We start from the raw sequence: 21,389 nt of genomic DNA on the forward strand, positions 1-21,389 counted from the left end.
TTATCTGTATATTGATTGGATGAGTTAAAAATCTTGTGAAACATACAAATGAAGGCAGATAACAAAATAATCACCCTTTACATATACAAATATATTTGTACTTATACTTTTCTGTAGATATGTCCAATAAAGAAGGTTAAATTTGTCGTCGCCACATTTCCGTCTCCTATAACCGTTTTTTGACTGTCATCAAATTTGAGTTATCACCATTTTTTACTTGTCATGAGCAACACAACGGGTGGGACTGGTTTGGCAGGAATTATGTACCCTTCCAGAACACCTGTTATCAATTTCACTTTTTGATGTGGTTAATTTTGCTCAGTTCTTTTTTTGTCAACTGGGCCGTTGTTTGTCTTTTCGTTCTTTTTAGTTTTCTCGGGCTGTTGTTTGTCCTTCTCCTTGTGTTTTTGATTGGTCCTTTGTTATAGTATTTCTTTTATCAGAGCCATGGCACACCGAATAATTATTTTAAAAAGTGAGAACAGATTTTAAAAGAAAACAAGGTAAATTTTGTAAGCTTCAAAATAAATTTGGTTTTAGAAAGTTTAATTAAGTAGAATTTGTATAGGTATCATAAATTTTTGAATTAAAACACAATTCATTTTTTAACTGTTAAAAATAAACACCTTTTGCTGAAAGGGAAGTCTTAACATGTAAACAAATGTTTGGAATATGCTGTTAAAAACAATGCACTTCACCTACTAAGATTTATCTCCCTAAGGTATAAAGTACTTGTTTTATGAGAATTTTTGTTGTAAACTTGCATGTTTTGAACCTTTTCAGTGCGTATACGCCCAAGAAGTTCAAAATAATACAGGCTACACACAAAATATGCAGGCGTGTTAAAACTGGATGGCATGTAGAAGTGTGAGGGGTCATTTAGGTCTCAATGCTTTGACACGTTTGCAAGAGTAACGCGTTGCTGTTGGTTCGCATACCTAGAGCAACGCCAAACAGTTCGATTCAGCATGCTTGAGCAAAGTATTGCAATTATTGCACATTTTGAAGGCGTTCGTGTTGTTAGATGGAAGTAAATCAAAGCCTTAAGATATGTTTTGATGAACTCGACTGTTCAACAATAATTATGGTAGGCCATGGCAGTTATATTGAACTTTACTCGACAACTCTATATGGTGGAATAAAATTAATTCTTGAATGATTTCAAACGAAAGCTTAATGCTAGGTTATAAACTAGGTTTTGTACTAGAAAATGATAAAAAAAAAACTCTCAACAGACGGTTATTTCGATGTTGCTCATATACTCACATCAATATTTGACAATAATTTTTTCAGGTTATACCTATACCAAGATAATAGATCATTAATTATTAGTGATGCAGAAATCCACAAGTCAGTTAAATACGGGTGACGGTTTTTGTATTTGTTTCGTAAGGTACACGACCCCTAGAGGTACGCGAACATTATGTTACGTGTTACTTACAGGTTCACAAGCTAATTGTCATGCGTTGCTCTTGAGTACGTGAACCAACATCAATGTGTTGCTGTAGCGAACGTGCATAACATTGCATTGAATGTGATCCGGACGATCCGCCATAGAAGAAGATACCTAATTTACTATATTTATAGGGTAATTAAACATTGAATTTTAGAGGACAATGCACAAAACAGACAAGTCAGGTAACATACAAGACGTTTACGAATTTTTGGGAAAACATCTCCCAGTAATAGCGGGAATGATATTAATGAGTACTCCCGAATGGGGGGGGGGGGGGGGGGTTGGATAGGAACGTCGATCAAAAGCTGGTATAGATATAAGATGCTCCAAGAAAGATGAGCAAATATTTCTTTACGTGCGATACATTTTGTATATGGTCGAAATCGAATAAAAGGGTGTTTAAGGAAACTACGTTTGTGATTATTTGTAACACACCTATACCCTGTCACTTTAAGCGTTTTTGAGGTGTGGAATTATCAATCATTGTAAACAATGCCATTATATTATTGTTAAAAGTAGTTATATATCTCATATATCTCTGTTATAGCCAGCCAGCGGACACTGGTTAAATTTGAGCCAGGAACAGAGAGTATACTAGGAGTTCCTGATGGTATGACTATGGACACGAATGGAAAATTATGGGTAGCTTGTTTCTTTGGTGGACGAGTTGTTCAATACGATCCTGACACAGGTTTGTAGAAATTCGTGAAATTAAAGACGCAATATCTATGTAACAAGGGAAATGACAATAACAAGTAAACTATAAATAAGAAAACCCCGAAAGACGAAAACTAGCACACAATGAAAAGATATATACATATTATGTAAACAACTTACAAAGATGAAAACTAAAACTACGAAATTGTGATATTATTTGAAGCTTGATTAAAGCTGTAAATTATCTCCTTGTAAACATTTAAGTAAGTTTCGGCAATAAACTTTATCGACATCTTGTATGTATTCCTATAGGCACCAATTACACCACTTTCATAACAACTTGTTTCTTTATTGTTATGAACCTAATTGATTGCAGATCTGTCTATGTCCCATTTTATTGATGATGTGATTGCTTTATTAAACAGTCAATTTAATTATACTGCAGACAATCACTAAAGCGAACTTTTTTTCAAAAAAATCTAATATAAACAGCAAAAAATGTCATTATCTCTATAGATTTGGATATTTCAGTTTCACACGTTAAACTATTTACGACAAAGGGACGATTTTTCGTTTCCTAATATTATTTTTCTCATATTGACTCGAATATTCCTTTGGCCCCTTCTCACGATGTGTACATTTTCAAAATCGTTCGCTATGCCTGTGTCTGTAGTGACGTTTTAAATTAAATTATGAAGTCAGGGATTTTGTTATCACAAATTTCTTCAAACCTTTACTAAAGTCTATCATAGTTTGGAAGTTTGGCTGTACCTGTAGAAATCTTATATCAAACGAGATACCACACTCAATGTTTACGGTTGTGTTGTTTATTGTCATTAATATACAGCAAAATAGCTAGATATGTATTGCTATATCGTTATGTACAGTTATGGTCCTACACCCTGTCGATACATTGCACAAGGTCATGCTTTCTCAGACTTTGTATGACGTCTTTATGCTAAACATATTGAATGTGTACTGAATGATATTGTATTCTGGGAAAATATGATTTTATTATAAGTTTTTATGGACTTTGAACTATCTTTCAGTAATTGCGAGTACTGTTAGATAGGTTCTTTGGGTCTTTTATCTTTTTTGTCTTTTGTCTTAACCATTTTGGCAGGTTTTTTTTTGCTTCGTGCCGACCAGGCGAGTCAAGCCGTTTCTATCAGATTTTTACAATTTGTTGTATGTTGTTCCCTTGCAACATTGTCCCAGGTTAAGAGGGGGTGAGCGCTCGCAAACATGTTAAACTCCGCCACATTCTGTATGTGCTAGCTGTCCCAAGTCAAGAGCCTGTAATTCAGTAGCTGTCATATTTGTTTTTCGTTTGTTATTTTATCATTGATTTACATTTTGTCAAGTCGGGGCCTTTTATAGCTTACTATACGGTATTGGTTTTGTTCATTGTTGAAGGCCGTATATATACGGTGACATACAATTGTTTACATTTTCGTGCTTTGTTCTCTGGTGGATTGTTGCCTCATTGGCAATCATGATACACATGTATATTCTTATTTTGATGTTCCTTTAAATATAACCGAAAGTAATATCAGGTTATTTGGAAGATATATATATTTATTTTGTTTGCCTAACGTACGGTGACCACTATTTCATGTATAACTTGAGTGTCTGCTTACTGTTGCCGATACTAAAAAATTGAAAACAACACGTTTAATAATTTCATGCGTCCGAAGCGCTTTTCTGGATTTACCTTCATCAGGAACGCTCAAAGCCAAAAATTTGAAATCCGAGAGATGTATAAGTACCGAAACAGTTGAAGAGCTATATGACAAAAATACCTAAAACAAATAGCCAAATTCATCTAAAGTCAACTTTGCCTGAGGGAGTTGAAACCTTAGTTTCTTTATAATTTCAAAATTTAACAACGGACAATTTAAGAAAGGTTTGTTATAAATCATGTCAGTACCGAAGTACTGACTACTGAGCTGATGATACCCTCGGAGACTGATAGTCCACCAGCAGAGGTATCGACCCAGTGATGTAAAAAATTGAAAACAACACGTTTAATAATTTCATGCGTCCGAAGCGCCTTTCTGGATTTACCTTCATCAGGAACGCTCAAAGCCAAGATAGTCCATTTTCTAGAATATGACTTTTTAGTATATTGTGTTTGATTCAATGCTAAATTTGGAATGAAACATGCAGAACGGTGTACATACAGTATCAAAGCATTGCACACTCGTGGTTGCTGGTTGTGTTAATTAGTGGGAACTTATATTAAAGCGTGAATTAGATAGAATATCTCAATATACAAATGTTATCAAATATGAAAATCAGTAAGGTGAACGTTGAGAATAGATTATAAAACCATGGCTCTCATGAACTAGTTTTATGTTCCTTCACAGTAAGGAACCTCTCGTCAGTGGTCATCTTTGTCGCATACTTAGGAATTTTGTTGACTTGGAGAATTTCGTATTGATGACAGATCTTTGACAGTCACTTTATAATTACATTTAAGACTATAAATATCTTTTAGTTATTTTTGTCGTGGGATAGATACCTCATTGGCAAATACTGATGATATTTAAATTAAACTAATCAATCCATTATTTACCCACCCACCCCTTTTTGTTTTGTTTTATTTGGGGGGGGGGGGGGTATTTTTTTTTGTTTTGTATCGTGATTCTGGCTCAATGGTGTGCACACCTTTGTAACATTTCAATAAACTGTTTCCTTTTTCGTTAAAAAAAATGTTACCTATTACTGATAAGCCAATTATGGTTATTAGTGATACTGAATTTAAAGAGGCCCTGTGAACAAAGAATTTTTCTACTTGTATAGTTTATGATTTATAAATTTGCCTCTCTGTTCTTTAAAGGTAAACGTCTAAGTGTAATCCACATGCCAGCATACAGAACCTCATCTTGCTGTTTTGGAGGTACAGATTACGATGAGATGTTCGTGACATGCAGTCGACACGGGTGCCCTGAAGAAGAGTTATCAAAGTTTCCATTGTCTGGATCTGTATTCAAAGTGACTGATCTTGGAGCCAAAGGAAATCCGCCGTTTAAGTTTGAAGGATAGTTGAATACACTATGTTTACCATATATTGACGAGTTAATTTTATTAATATTTAGTATCATTATAGTCATTATAAGCACAGATTTGTATACTTACTGTGCGCTGCTTTCTGTAAAACTTAAAATATCGCATAAACATTTTGATCATAACAGTTTGTATGGGCATTATATTTTTGATATGGGTTTTTATGAACCTCAATTGTTTCAAGCATCAAAATCAGTGTTGTTATTATTACTTACGAAAATGGTACATTTGATGTAATGGTACACTGAAAATAGACAGAGACGCATTTGTACAAAAAACAAAAACAGGAAACACCAATTTATTTTTGAACAAAAAAAATCCCCAAAGACTAAAGAACACTCATAATAAAACAAAACTATACACAAATTGAACTTTGATATTCTTTGGAAAACACTTAAAATGGTTTTAAACAACACATTTTAGTAAACATAACAGAAAAAGAATAACTGAAATGAAGGGAACTGATAATTTAGACAAAATGTAAAGAACGGTTATTAATCTGTTTTAAATCCACGAGCCCATACATCATCACACCAGCTGTTTATTTCTTGGTATTTGCAATGAATTGATACAAGTGCGCTATTGCAATCAATAGGTGTCTGTCGTCGTCATCGTCGTCCGTCGTAGTTCATTCTTTTATAAATCTCATCTGAAGCCAAATAGTCAATCTTGGCCAAAGTTTGCCACAGTCATCCTAAGGGTGTCTAACTTTAAAAAAAAATTGTGTCTATTATGCCCGCCGCTCAAATAAGCATGACAGCTTAGGCTGTAAAGATAAAATAGTTGTAAATTGCAGTTAATCGTTGGATATTTGAAAAATTAACATGACAGATAGAGACAATCTGATAGTAGCAAATTAATCAAAACATCGAGACCTATACTTACCATCTATTAAGATTCAAATAGTCAGACGCCTTACAGGAGTAATTGTCTCTAAATAGCAAATTTTACCAGTTTCGGCGTTTTGCTTCCAAAAAATAGGAATTGTAAACAGCCAAAACAATCACCATTCCAACATTATCTATAGATAGTTGAATCTTTATATGAAGTATTGTCCTGAAACGACGATTTTTATCTAGATTATACGGTTCTAGCAATTATGTTGAAAACGACTATCTGTTATAGACATAAAGTGCGGCTGTGGAAAAAATCCTGCCACGACTGGCTGTTCCCCGGTGAAAAACAACGGATCTAGACGGGGCTGGGGGGATATATGTAGAGGAAAAGACGACCCACGTCCTGAGGCAGGGAAAAATGCGAGAAGGGATATGCTTTCAAAACATTTTGACGGTGAAGGTCTATCAAGAAATACACGATCGTACGCAGCAAACACGTTATCTTTATGTTCTAATTCATAAATTCAAACGAACATATTTTTTTACCAAATAAACTCAACACCTGACAGTGTGCAGCAAAGCTTTAATTTATTGAAGACTAATGACTAATGCAAAATAAATTTCATCAGTTACTGTCTGCCTAGGCCGTTACAGGTAACAAACAAAACAAAAATCTATTGAAGAATTGAATGCTTCTTTTTGTAAATTTATTGGGGTGTAAAAGCGTTGACCGAAGTACATTTTGTATGAAGCGCTGAAGCACGGTCATTGCTTTTACAACCCTATAAAATTGCTAAAAGAAGCATTCAATACTTATAATTACATTTTTTAGCTAGGATCATGAAAACACGATTTCTATCAAGTTTTTCTTTTATTTACCTGTGCACTTTATTGTGGAAATTCGTGTCGTCATGAATGTTCCATTTCATTTTGAAATGAAGGTTAATTTCAGAATGACGCGAGATTGCTGTTAGCCAATCAAAATAACGTATTATACTGAAACATACATGTAATGTAATTATACAAGAATAAAAACAATGTTTTTTTATGTACGCAAATACAAATTTTGAATGAAAATTTAAAATTTAGTTTATTCACACATTCTTAATCATACAAAAAAAATAACATAAGAAAAATACATTTTGTCTGGTGGGAGGGTGGAAAAACTTTGCTGGATCAAAAGCCAACCTCGAATGCCAATATCTTACAATCACACAACGGTCAAAACTAGAGCAAGAAATATTTGAATTGACCTTATTTAAAAAAAAAGTCAGTTCTAACTCAATCAATGAAAAATATTTAACCTATTATATACATTCAACAGTAGATTTATTATAAAAATATACACGTAGTAATGTTTACATACCGGCGTACATAACTTTGATGAATATATTATTATTGTGTGGACACAGATCAATGTGGATAGTAATAATTATGTTTTTTCAGAGAGTTTATGTATTTCCCTACCAGATGTTTTCTGAGCTTTTTATATGTCTTTTTCGTAGGATTGAACGCTATACTGTGTTCCATGGTGACAGCCATGCATCTTGATTTAAGATTATTAGCAACACACTCAAAATCATCATAGTATCATTTATTCAATATTTGGTTATTGTTCATGAATGTCTCTGTGAAGAAGCTATTTATGATTTCTAACATGATTCTTATGTTTCAAAGTGGTGACCATCTTTGTTTTGAAAAGGCACCAAAAAATCCAATAAGTAGAGGAACACCAGAGGTGCATGATTTTGTTTTAATGTGAGAAATGGTTTCCGAGATGCTGTTGGTTTGTATATCTCGTATGGTTTTATTTTGTTCTACCGTAGTGGTCGTTTTTTATTTTGGTTTGGCAACAAAAAAGGAAATAAGTAAAGGATCACCTTTGTACAACATGTATCATAAGTACAACGTTTAAATGTGTTAGATGGTTTTTGAGATGAAGCTATGTGTGTGTATGTAAAGTTGTATGTTAAACTTTGTTCAATTGTGGTGGCCATTTGAAATTTTGATCAGCAACAAAATTCAAAATTTGGTTTAGACTATCGATGGATCATTCCTATTATATTCTAAATCTGTATTCCAAGAAATCTTCAGAAGATCTTTGTAATTTCGTGTAATCAGAATACCCTTTTGGCCCTTTTACCTATTTAATCAAAATGCTTGTGAGCGCTGAAGGGTAAAGATTGCTTTCAATTGGCAATTTTGTGAATTTAAAATGAAACATTGAATTGTATTTACCTAGTTATTGATTTGAGTTAGAGTTATCTTACTTGGTTGATGATTGTACATTTGTAGTTTTTATACCAGTTTCACACGCCATGCAGTACTTATGTAATTTATGATAAAAACAGTTTTTTGTTAAAAGTATGGTAATTCAAATACAAATCATATTTTATAACTTAAATATCTAGGTATAACATATCATCAATGAATTACATGACATTGATTAGATAGGAACTAAAGAATGATCACTACGCTGCACTATGTTGTCTGAACTATCAAAGGTAGTGATAAACCTTGGAAGATATATATATCAAGTCAGTACCATAAGGGTTTTGATCTTTGACCCAAAAATTAAGATTCATACCCAAAAAAAAATTAACTGCATCAAAGAGCTTCAAACATGAAGACTCCGGACAACTTTTTTTTAGTAAGCAAGAAAGGTTTTGCAAAATATTAAAATGTGGAAAGTTTACAGACAGTGTACAGAAAGTGATGACAATACCTGGCATGACTTAAGCTAATACTATAAAGTAGGTGTGCATGCAGAAAGTATTCGTTTCTTGTGTAAATTCAATTGTTTCTTTCAATATTTTTCTGCACAAGGCCAGGTTGAAGTTATATAACACAAAATTTTACAAAAATAACATTAATTCTGATAAAATGGTAAATCCAATTTATTTGTTCATGGTTATCGATTTTCAACAGAAAGGTCAATTACTATTAATTGTTTAGACTAAAAGAAATTTGAAAGATGATACTCTAGTATTTGACTAAATCTGAAATGAAAAAAAGATTTTTTTGTTTCAAACTTTTTGTTATGTAGAAAAGATATAAAAAGTGAACTTTAAAAAAAAATGTTAATGAAAATAGGAGCATGCAGTTTTTAAATTGTGGCATAAAAGTAGAGAAGTGGCGTAATTACCATTAACTTGAATTTAGATTTAACAAAAATAATGATAAGGTTGAACAATGTATCATAATTTTAGGTGTTTGTTAGGCCTTGTGAGTTTCGTACCTTTACTTAATATATATATGATATTTATATAAATTCTCTATACTGTAGTTTTTAGCCTAAAATAATGAATTTAAGACTCACACACCAATCTTCTTTATCTATTGACATAGTGATATTGCAGATAAAGGTTATCTAGGTCAATTGATAACATTGTATTTTCGTTCGTACTACTAAGGTGGCATACACGAGAGACGAAGATAGTAAGTATATAGTTCTGTACTTTGTTCAGTAATGCATTGCTTTCAACATGGTGTAATGCTTATGGCTCCTAGATCCGGTTTGAGAGGAATTGAATATCGAAAATTGACATAATACAACTTGTATACTTTCCAAATTATTATAGCAATAAATATCCGCAAAATAGAAGTACAAAGTGTCAGTACAATAGACTTATTTTTGTGGAGGAGGCGGTATTCAGTCAGGCGTTTCGGACCGCCAAGGCCCCAGACGCTGATAACTGTTTGGTGTTAATTCTTGAAAGAGTCCGGCTTATTCCAACTTCATTCACTTGTTTGACATTTTCAAAAACAAGAACGATCTTGCGGTGCTCAGATGCATCCTAGTTTTAGCACTGAAATTGTTTCTATTTCATCGGTTGACTAACTGCACACTCATTTTACTAACTCCAAAGTGCTCCTCCATTATTAGATAATTTGGAGTAAAGGATAGTTCAATCTAATGTATATGAAAATAAGGAGTTGTCAATGAGACAACTATTCATAGACCAAAGGAATGATCACTACTATAAACTAGGTCATTTGTTTTCTCTGACTTTTGAATTCTTTCACACTTTGTCATACCTAGGCATTTTATAGCTTATTTGCTCATTGTTGCAGGATAAAATGACCTGTAATTGTTCACATCGAAAAACAGAAATTTGGTAAAAATAGCAAAGTAATTTGACCGATAATTTTTTTCATAATTTTGCTATCTTTTTTTTGATAATTTCCACACACAACATCCAAGTTGTTTCCTTATGAGCTTGTCCCAAGTCAGACGCATGGAAAAAAAGCTGAAATTTAGTGGTCTCGTTGGTTGTTGTCTGCAAGATTTGTTGTTCGTTTATTATTTTACATTTTATTTGCTTACATCAACGTCATTTGAACTTCAGTGGGTAGTTGTCTTATTGGTAATCAAACCACATCCCCTTATTTTTATACGTAAACAACGAAATTGACGAACAAACACATTGAGATCTATAACTTTTTCAATGGTCAATGATTACTTCTAGGGGAGAGGCATTTGGTTTAGTTTTGGGGGAGGGGCTTTGAAAACATGTAAATTAAGAAATTGTATATTGCTTTGTACGTTACTAAAAATATTACAGATATATACGTTAATATAAATATGTAGGTATTTTTATTTTGATACATTTTATAGCAGTGGTTGCACTGTTTAATTCCCCTGAATCAACTCATACAGAACTCAATGAAACATTGAAATTAGCACATTTACCACATGAACCAAGATAGCTAGAATGATTCAAAATGAAAATGTTAAACTGAATTATTACGTATTTCAAATTTGTGTATAGGAAGCAGGTTAGTTAAAAATGCCTTTAGAAGTAGCAGTCAAGGATGCATGCAGTACAATTGGAGAAGGACCTCATTGGGACGAAGCTTCACAGACACTATACTATGTTGATATAGAAGATAAAAGTGTATCTCGATGGAACTCAGTTACAGGACAGGTTCAAAAAATTAAATTAGGTAATGATTATTATGTATAAGGATTCACATTATTACACATTTCCATAGAATTAAATGCATAAGAAATAGAATGAGTAAAGGGATACACAAAGAAACTAGATGAGGTCAAGCGTTCTACATCAGACTCGATGTTCGTCAAATAAAAAGTTAAATTAAGATATATTCGTCTAAAAGTGCATTTATATGGTTGTTAGAAGCGTGAGAGTTGGTTCGTTCAAACTTTGCTCCATTAGAATCGCTAATGTCTCGTGTAATTTATTATGGATTTATAAACCCTCCGTCACTTTTTCTGTCTAATTCATGCATATATTAATAGTGCAAAAAAAGTGGGTATTGTCTCGAAACGAGATATAAAACCTTATTTTTTTTTATTATTTTGAATAAATTGAGATATGGTCCGATGACATATAAAATTATAAGATATCTATAGGTCACCAAACAGTCTTCAACAATAGACCATCGATGCACAATATGTCAAACTCTAAATTGCTTATAAAATTTCGCTTTAGATTTTTTAAAGGAAATTCTCCAAATAACGGATACTTGGGTGTTAATGGCAGAACTTTGATTATTTGATTGATAAAATTGTATTCATATATAGTTAGGAAGAATTACTTTCAAATATGGGTGCCTATTAAGTGCGAAACGAAATGAAACCAAACGAAACGAAAAGAAAAGAAACGAAACAAAAAGAATCGAAATCAACGAACAAAACAAAACAAAAACAAAACAAATTGAAAAAGGAATTAACAAAACGAATAGAAATCAAACGAAATCAAATCAAAATTAATCAAATATATTATAATAACGAATTGAAATATATATCTTCTTTCCTTTTGCATTTAAAACCTTAGAATGGATTGTTAACAAGAAGCATTTGGATGATAGCGATGAATTAATGTTTAACGTCCAGTGACAGATATTACATGTATATCGGAACGAAAACACGTTATGGTGTTTTGAATATGAACCCTGACTTATACAAGACAGACATCATGAGACGGCTTTTATACGTGTTACTGCACCAGTAAACAGTCCGCAAGACTAAACTAATTTCACCATACCAGGACACATTATTCCGACTCTGAGCAGACAAGTTGTTGCTCTTCTTCCATAATACCGCTAATAGTGGGGAAGCAGAAAATAACAATTTTCAAGTTCTCGTTTGACTACGGCATTGCCAGGTATCGGAACGGCGATTTCATTCCTGCAATTGAAGCGAGCACGCCACCACGTGACCACTCAAGCGGTTAGAACCATTGTTTGGCTATAATATGGTTCACGTTTCCAGAGATGACAATGTGTAAAAGGAGTAGGCCCAGTAAGACCCCCTTTTGGCCCCAAAATATAGCAGTTTTACAAAATTGTTAAAATGTAAATTTTTAGCTATTTATTGGAAATAAGAATACTTCTGTTACATAAATATGGGCTGTTTTTGACAATACAATGCACATGTATCGGGTACTAGCATCATTAAGTCATGCTAAATTACTGAAATCTTCGAAGTTTTAGCATTTTGGTTAATTTTTAGACGGTTTCCGTCTGAAATTGAAGTGGCCGCATTTGTGTTCATTCTTAATATTTAAATGTAAGTTGTATTTGATGATAATACATTACATATATAAAGGTTGAGAATGAACACGGATGCGGCCACTTTCATTTTTGACAAAAACCATCTGAAAAGTGACATATTATGGCATATTTGATAGATGTTTCATATTCAAGCTTGAATTTGAGCGTCTTTAATGACTAAATCAGTTCAAATCTTTCACATAAACTGATTGAATCGACTGAAGTAGACACTCAAGTGTTTAAAAAGTGTCCAAAATCTTTCATCAGATGAACTTGAATTTTGAGGCCAAAATCGGCCCTTACCGGACCTACTCCTTTACCTGAATGGACGGACAGAAAGATGGAAAGTAATGGCAAAAGCTCAGATGGTCCTTTTGGCCAATTAAGCTAGTACAATTGAGAAGGGTGCCATTGAACCCTTATGATTGAAATATAAATCAAGTTAAATTTATACCATAAACACCATAACGTGTACTTGTTCCGATATGCATGTAATAATTGGCGCTGGACGTTAAACACTACTTCATCACTATCATCCAAATGCTTCCCATCAACAATCCATTGTAAGGTTTTAAATGCAAAAAGGAGAGAGTGTATATATTTCGTTTCGTTATTATAACCTACTCTATAAATTTTTAGTTCTTTTCATTTGGTTTTCGTTGATTTCGTTTCTTTTTGTTTCTTTTCGTTTCGTACTTTATAGGCTCCCTTAAAATATACCGCTGACATATTTTGGTATTCTGTTAATAAAACAAGTACTATAGTAATCAATAAAATCAATGCACGTTTATTTAAGTAAAACATAGCCATATTGTTGGCATCTCCTTATTGATAGAAAGTAAGTTTACATACATTGTTATGAAATAATGTCCTTTTTTTAAAGGTAGACTCTCTTTTTACTCAAATTTATTTGACCATTTGGCTACATTATATACATGTGTGTATAGTATCTTAGATTTGCATGTGTTTACAGATGGACTCCTGTTCTATGGATGTTTACCCAATACAAAATTATTTTTTTAAAATTATCAAACCTATAAAGATTACTGAATGAGCAACAGCTATATAGTCCTACCTCAACTTCGTTGGTAAAAAATAAGACCAAGTAAAACATTTGGAGCTGAACATAAACATGGCAAGAAAGGACATACATTCGAAATGAAGGAATAGGCATATCCTGGTGAAAAGGACACATATTTGAGAAAAGAATTGACATATATTTGTGATATCATTGACGTAATATGATAGGAAATAAATTTGATAAAAGGACACACAAATGAGTCTGGACATAGACTTGATTCTTACAATTAACGATTTATAGAGTTAAATATACTAAAAATCCTTCATTCTTACAATTTACGATTTATATAGTTTAATATGCTAAACGTCCTTTATTTTTACACAAAGCAGTATAGCCTTATCAAAAGATATTGTTTTACACAAAGCAGTAGGCCTAAATCATTATTAAAAGATATCCTTATGTTCACACAAAGCAGTACAGCATTATTGAAAAATATCATTATTTTTGTTACACAAGGCTGCAATTAAAGCATTATCAAAAGATTTCCTTATGTTTTACTATCTAGAGAAGACAATAGGATTTGTCATACCGTCAAAGAAAGGGGATGTAATTATTGGTTTGGGACAGACAATCGCTCGTCTTGAATGGGATACCAAGAAAGTTACTGTTTTACACGAAGTTGATCAGGATAAAAGCACCAGATTTAATGACGCAAAATGTGATCCACGGGGAAGAATATGGGCAGGTAGGCAAATTCATTCAAATGTGACGTTGAAAAATACTATTGAAATTTTTGCTATCTACCATCTTCTGTAATGGATAGCTTGTATTTTGGTTAGAACTTCGATGTAGATGATAAATTCGTAAGGAAATACATACCTGTAAAAAATGAAAATATCTATTAATAAATGTGAATGCGCAGGAATAAGAAATCGAATTAGAGCAGTTGCAGCGTTCGTGTCTGTCACAGTGAAGTCAATAACGCTCCCATTTATTTTAACCGCACAAGGGTATTTGAAATTTACTTTTGTAAAAACTTTTAACATTCACATGGCCGGACTTCATATTTTAAGGTGAAGATTCTGCTTGTTTTTTGCAATGAAACTTTTTAGTAATCATTTATTTTTTTTTGGATTTCAGAAGATTGTATGTACATTCTGGCCTTTAAATGTTTCTGTAAAAAAGAGAATTCCCAGTAATTGCCGTTTAATTCTATTTGTAAATCTTTGAATAATTGCATTGATTTTGCTTTCGATAAATATATGTATTACAATGCAGTTATGACCACTATATTTTGGCTATTAGCAAGTTCATACTTTACTCAGACTATGTATGACGTCGTTGGATGTGCATGTACTGACCCCTTTTTTCAATAACAATTGGATAATGGCGGTATTATAATTATTTAATAAAATTTATCATTTATAATTAAAGGTACAATGGGACTTGAGAAGCAGGTAGCTGTTGTTGAAAAGGAACAAGGCTCGTTATATTGTATTAATACTGATGGTTCTATCAAGAAACATGTTGACAAAGTGAGCATTTCCAATGGTTTGGCCTGGTCAACTGACAACAAGACTATGTATTACATTGATTCTACACCAAGATGTGTTTATGCCTTTGACTATGATATCGACAGTGGAAGCCCCAGTAAGTAGAAAACACACTGAACGTGTTTTAAAACATGGTTTTCTTGTAATATTATTTAAAACATACATGCATATGAATTGGTTTTTTTTAAAGACCTCATTAAGAAGGCTATAATTAAACCGTGCTGTCATATCAATGCGTCTTTTCTTTCTTTGTGTGTTAAAATTGATATCGATTCACCACTGCTTACCATTCTGGGACACATGGGTTCATTTTTTTTATATTAAATTGTTTTGCAATATTTACTTTGAAAATTGCACAAGAAATAGGTAACAACATTGTGCTGTTTCTGAACTATCTTTTAATTGACGTTGCTGCATGAAATTATCTTGTTAGCACGTCGACTGATATTACAGTCTGGAAAAGCATGAATTTTACTTCAGCAATTTAAATAATTTGAGTTCGCTATCAATGTTTTTATCATCATGTGATGTGATATTATTTCATACTGTTTTTAATTGTACCTGTGTTTTTGTTTTCTAATTCCTACTTTCTTATGTTAAGATCGTCTTCTGAATTGATTATTTTCCGTATTTCTGTATCTTGTTATTTCACTAATCGAGATTATTGGGCAATCTGCAGCACAGAAATAGAAAATTCAATGAGGAACGGTTAAAACTAAACTTAAGGACAAAAGAGTTGATTACAAAACCATTTTAAAACTTTCCAGTGATATGAACTGACATTTAAACAGCATCTTGCATATGGTAAATATATATTTTGACACAGTATAAAGAGATTTCGTGTTTCTTGTCTGATATTCTTTTATATATGACAGCTGCCTGAAGGGAAGCTTCTAAGCCAAGGGTTCTTAGTGACAAAGACATATATAGCTCTTTCAAATGAGGTATTGGTATCATAAATTTAAACAAATTAGTTCCATTTGTCATATCCAAGTAGACAGGTCCGTCTTTTTTCCACTGAAATTGACACTCACTGAATAAGTCTACAGAGGAACGGGAACTGCTCACCCTACCGGAGGGTCATTGTTCACAACTGGTTATTAATCGGTTCCTGTTTCTAACGCTCTAGTTTTCTATGTAATGATTGTGAAATGTGGGTTTTCTGTCTGATTTTCCCTTACTTTAGCCTCGGTAGTGTCGTTCTTTCTGTGCCTCAAAATGTTGTATCATCCTACATTCATAATTTTTTCCATTTTTTCATAGAATCGTGTGTCAGCACTTTTTGGAAAATTTGATTTTTTTTAGTAAAATATGAACGAATTGTTTCTGTTAAAAGAAATAATTTACTGACAGAAAACAGAGACGAATATAAAAAGATACTAGTATATTGCATTTGCTTAACTAAGTCAGAAGATAGTTATGAAACATTTATGAGATAACATATGCATGCTAAAATATGCCATTTTATTATAAGGTAATCAAAGAATCGTTGTACAGTTGCCACCAGACACAGAACGCACGTTAGGATATCCGGACGGTATGGCAATTGATAGTGAAGGGAAATTATGGGTGGCATGTTTTTATGGTGGAAGGGTAGCACGATACGATCCTGAGACAGGTTTGTGTTTAAATTATTAAAGATTTGTTGTAATTCGAATAGCAAGACTTCTTATGCACGTACAGTAAAGAAGAAACAAGTTAAAAGGGTCTGCATAAACAAATTCTAACTACAAAATAATTTTATAATTAGTTAAAAAAAAAAAGCAAAACAATGAGAGTTATTGATAAGCCGGTTATGGCCATTTTCGACCACGCATATGTTTCTGCTCAGTTGTTATATGATAGCAAGGTTATTGTCCCCCTCAAAACAAACAATTTCCCTCCGCGAAATAGGTGTTTTATAATACAAAAAGAACGGGAAAATATTTGCTTCTGTAAATAGTTTTTGAAACCGGTAAATAGTCGTTCTACGGGAAAATGTTTGCTTTCAGTAAATAGTTCATACCAAGTTATTTCAATAGTAGTTTTCGAAACTAGTAACCGGTAAATAGTCTTTTTCAGACGATTTCGTAAAAATAGTTATTCGTCTATAATTTTATAAAATAATACATACTGAGGTAAAAAATAAAATAAATATATAAAAACGGCAAGCTGGTTTCATGTTTTTTTTAAGTATTCGAAAGTGTACTCATCAATACAGACAATACTTTATATCGGCTTATAAATAATCGTGTTCTCACAGTCAAAACTTTAAAGTATCAATCCGTACACATCCAACTCAAGTTAACATTTTTGTGTTGTTTGTACAGCGTTTAAACATTTTTTTACATTATTTTCTCCAAATAATTTTGTAAAACTGAAAACAGATAACACTTAGATATTCGTGTGATTTCATTGTTATGTTAGTTGTTTTTCTTCGAAAAATACTAATTTCTGTTCAAATTTGAATATAGAAGCTGTTTATTTTTTTCAAGGTAAGCAAATTCAGACAGTAGAGGTACCAGGACTAAGGACCACATCAGTTTGTTTTGGTGGTAAAGAGTATGACGATATGTACGTAACATGTAGTCGACATGGGTGTACATTAGACGAATTATCCAAGTTTCCTTTGTCTGGTTCGATATTTAGAGTAACTGGACTAGGCATTAAAGGTTGTCCAGCAGTGATGTACGAGGGATAAATGATCAAGCAAACATCGCATGGACCTTAATATCGAACAGTATAGCATTATTTTGTTTTATTTGTACCCAAAATATCATTTATGACAAGAATACATCATTTTATTTTATTTGTACCAAAATATCATTTATGACAAGAAATAGTTAACTTTTATTTTGTCTGGCCTTTAAGGTCATGAGGTGTAGAATTTCTATAGTTTACTTGCAATGCATTTTATTTTCAAAATTCTTAAATCTATCAAATTTCTTGACCTTGGAAGTATAATACGTGATGGTATATAAAAATAAGCCGGAGATGTGGCATGATTGCCAAGCAGACAACTATCCACCGAAGTTCAAATGAAGTGGATGTAAGCAATTATTACAGCCTTCAACAATGAGAAAAATCCATACCGTATTGTCGGCTGTAAAAGGCCCCGACATGAAAAATATGAAACAAATCAATTTAGAAAACTAACGGCCTAATTTATAACAAAACAATTTATGTTTGTCAGCTTTTATCCAACATGAATTCGAATGACAAAACGTACTATAAATTCTTCAGTTGTTCACATGAAATTTGTCCGTTAGATATCAGGGTTAATATTTTTGTGTTTCTAACTTGTTGCATTAAAGCAAAACTGCAAGAATCCCCCCCCCCCCCCCCCCCCCCCCCCCCCGCAAAAAAAAAGCCTCAATTTGAGCTCTGTTCATTAGCATTTCGATATGCACCCAAAGCTTTACTAAAAGGAAACATTTTGCTGCAAGTACAAGATCATTATACAAGGTTGTAAATGTGTTCAAAAAAAGAGACAGGTGATACAAGAGGGACCATCTAAGCCCATAAGTATTCTTCTTGGTTGTGCTGTGGCTCATATTAATTCTACCAAAAGCTACGAGTTAAATGGTCATAGTACGTCAAATATCTCAATTTCGACTTTTTAATGACTTTACAATGATACTACATCTACTAGTTATGCACTATAGTTTCAATTTAATCACCTGGATTGATTGATTGTTGGTTGCTTAACGTCCTTAATCACCTGGAAAAAAAGTATCGCACCACCCTAGTTTTTTCTCACAAACCAATATATGATAAAATATTATATTTTTTATTGCCGGACAGTATTATGAATAAGAACATTTTGTTAATAACAAGACCAAAAGCAAAAATGATTCAAAAAGGTTGATGAAAAGGCGATGCGCGTTCAATGCGTGGATTATCACCAAGATATTTCATTTATCTGGCGAGTTGTCTGCTGTCGTTTGTAAAAATTGTGGATAAAGGACGCTTCTTGGAAAATCATAGAACTGAGGATTGTATAACATTGAAAGAAACAAAAATGTAGAGGTTTCTGATAGCGTGCGCTATTAATTCGTTGACTTATAAAACTATATCCTGGATACTATCGGAAAGCATTTCAAGTAAGAAAAAAAGGATTACTTTTTTTGTTTTATTTTAAGTTAACCAGAATTTGTTTACTTGATAATGAAACTCTATTTTTTTCTTTTTGTCTGAGAAAAAAATATCTGCAGGTCTCGCAAAATATATTTTTATATATGACAGTCATTATCCTTGAAAACTATACAATTATACATCAGTTCCATATTAAAAAATGACACAATGGTTGGCTAAATTATGACCGTATTTTCCCAGAAAAAAACAGGTCTCTCAGATGCACCCTAAAAATCCATTCTTGTTTTGTTACTGTGACTACTTTGATTGTCTGTGTAGGGTAGAATGGAGGCACATTTAGAATCGGAATACAAGGGTATTTAAAGTTTGCCATGTATTGCTATAGACTGTGTGGCATCCTCTAATCGCTTAAGTATTTAGAGGATCGTCCATTATCCACCTCTCTTTGTTCCATAAAAAATGTTGATTTTATTATTTTTACTAATTTTCATTTGCCATCAGTGAGGAATTTATTATTTTTCAAATAAATTTGGATTCAAACATGCAATTTATTTAACCCCACCCCTGTTATAATCTCATACAATCTGAATACAATCACAATCTGTCACATGACAAAATCGACACTGAAAAATCTTCAAAAATCCTCCTCGATTCAAAATACTTTTCCCATTACTTTCAAATAAGCCCTAGGGATAACACTGGCTGACTTCATGGTCGTCTAGTTTAGCCCTTATATTTGCATGGATACATGTTCATACTCCTCTTTTCTTCGAGCATTGTGAACAAATAAGAGTCACTTATTACCAGTAAAATCCAACTGAAATTTCGATGCATTTTTATGCGCCTGTCCTAAGTCTTGAGCCTGTTGTTCAGTGGTTGTCGTTTGTTGGTGTGGTTCATAGGTGTTTCTCGTTTCTCGTTTTTTATAGATAAGACCGTTGATTTTTCTGCTTGAATTGTTTTACACTTGTCATGTTGGAGCCCTTTATAGCTTGCTGTTCGGTGTGAGCCAAGGCTCCGTGTTGAAGGCCGTACTTTGACCTATAATTGTTAACTTTTTATACATTGTGACTTGGATGGAGAGTTGTCTTGTTGGCACTCATACTACATCTTATTTATATTCACTCTGGATCAGCAGAATAAATATGTTTATCATGTCTACGAACATTGTGTCGCTCCGTTTAAAATTCATGCGATTCCTAAATGTTTTTCTCTTTATTTGTTTAAATATATTCAAATGGCTTTACTAGTTTTCGACATCGGTTGGACAGCTCATTGTATAAATCACAAATCACTGCAATATTTTTATATTTGATTAAATAACGCCTAATATAACTAACTACATAATTAAAGTATTGAGCAGTATTATATAAAGGGGTACAAAGAAGAAAAGGTAGTATTTGTTGCATATTGTTTTCACATGTTTATAGACCTTGATAATAACATAAGAAGTCTCTCTCCTTATCTGCAACATCGATCACTGTTGTTCTCGTTCGGTTTACATAGCGAATCTAATTTATAAAGAATGATACTACCCATTTAAATCGGATATTTTTAAAAGTTTGTTTATTTATTTAGAACTTGATAAAGTATTTGAACAAGTAGATTTTTTTGTAAAAAATCATAAGGAACTTTATAGGAATTATTACGGTGAATTAAATGTCCTAGTTATTTCATATTTAAAAAAAGTAAATAAGCTGTTTCGTTCAATATTTTATTTGAATAGAAACATGATATTAATTTAAATCTGCCTAGACATTACATTCTGTATTTACAAAACGGTATCAATTTGGAGATAACACCATCCACGTAAAGTGACCTTGAGTATACTGATAAGTTTTAACGCTATCATTTAATATTAAGTGCGATATCAATTTTAATGCAAAAAAAAAATAAATTGCTTCGCTAAGCGCAGCTGGATACGACCGCAGATGTCCAACCCTAAAAAGTTGGGGCCAAAATGGACACAATATTCACGCTTGATACAGGTCTGAATTTGGATTGTAATTAAATTTTTGACACATAATAGGTTTCTGACACAGAATAACTGTAGTCGAAGAACTTCAAATTGGTTATATGATTTGAATTTATATTCAATTTTTTGCTTTTGTGCAATACACTATGCGAATTGATAGGTACAAATGAGTGCATCAAAAATTCCCTGTTTTCTGAAGCCGAGCTTAAATATTGTTTTTTTACCCGAG

General features: G+C 32.6%; 2 protein-coding genes across 3 annotated transcripts in view; both read left to right on the forward strand.

The window, feature by feature from the left end:
* Nucleotides 1–5,374, forward strand: part of LOC127706412 (regucalcin-like) — a 32,550-nt gene extending 27,176 nt beyond the window's left edge. For both annotated transcript variants that reach the window (XM_052211017.1, XM_052211027.1), the window contains exons 5-6: nt 2,004–2,147; nt 4,956–5,374. In XM_052211017.1, the coding sequence (XP_052066977.1) occupies nt 2,004–2,147; nt 4,956–5,161 (350 nt within the window). In that variant the 3' untranslated portion in view covers nt 5,162–5,374. The remainder of the gene's footprint in view (nt 1–2,003; nt 2,148–4,955) is intronic.
* Nucleotides 5,375–9,401: 4,027 nt separating this feature from the next.
* LOC127706417 (regucalcin-like) lies at nt 9,402–17,930 on the forward strand. The gene is made up of 6 exons (XM_052211043.1): nt 9,402–9,456; nt 10,791–10,965; nt 14,124–14,303; nt 14,993–15,208; nt 16,586–16,729; nt 17,586–17,930. Exons 2-6 carry the CDS (start codon nt 10,809–10,811, stop codon nt 17,789–17,791), a joined length of 903 nt encoding a protein of 300 aa, XP_052067003.1. The 5' UTR covers nt 9,402–9,456; nt 10,791–10,808; the 3' UTR covers nt 17,792–17,930.
* The last annotated feature ends 3,459 nt before the right edge of the window (nt 17,931–21,389 follow it).

Source organism: Mytilus californianus, unplaced genomic scaffold, assembly GCF_021869535.1.
Source record: "Mytilus californianus isolate M0D057914Y unplaced genomic scaffold, xbMytCali1.0.p SCAF_1, whole genome shotgun sequence".
NCBI lineage: Eukaryota > Metazoa > Mollusca > Bivalvia > Mytilida > Mytilidae > Mytilus > Mytilus californianus.

Coding starts and splice junctions, on each gene's coding strand:
- LOC127706417 (XM_052211043.1), top strand. CDS start 10,809: ATGCCTTTAGAAGTAGCAGTCAAGGATGCATGCAGTACAATTGGAGAA. Junction 10,966..14,123: donor GGTTCAAAAAATTAAATTAG/GTAATGATTATT, acceptor TTTACTATCTAG/AGAAGACAATAGGATTTGTC. Junction 14,304..14,992: donor ACGGGGAAGAATATGGGCAG/GTAGGCAAATTC, acceptor TTATAATTAAAG/GTACAATGGGACTTGAGAAG.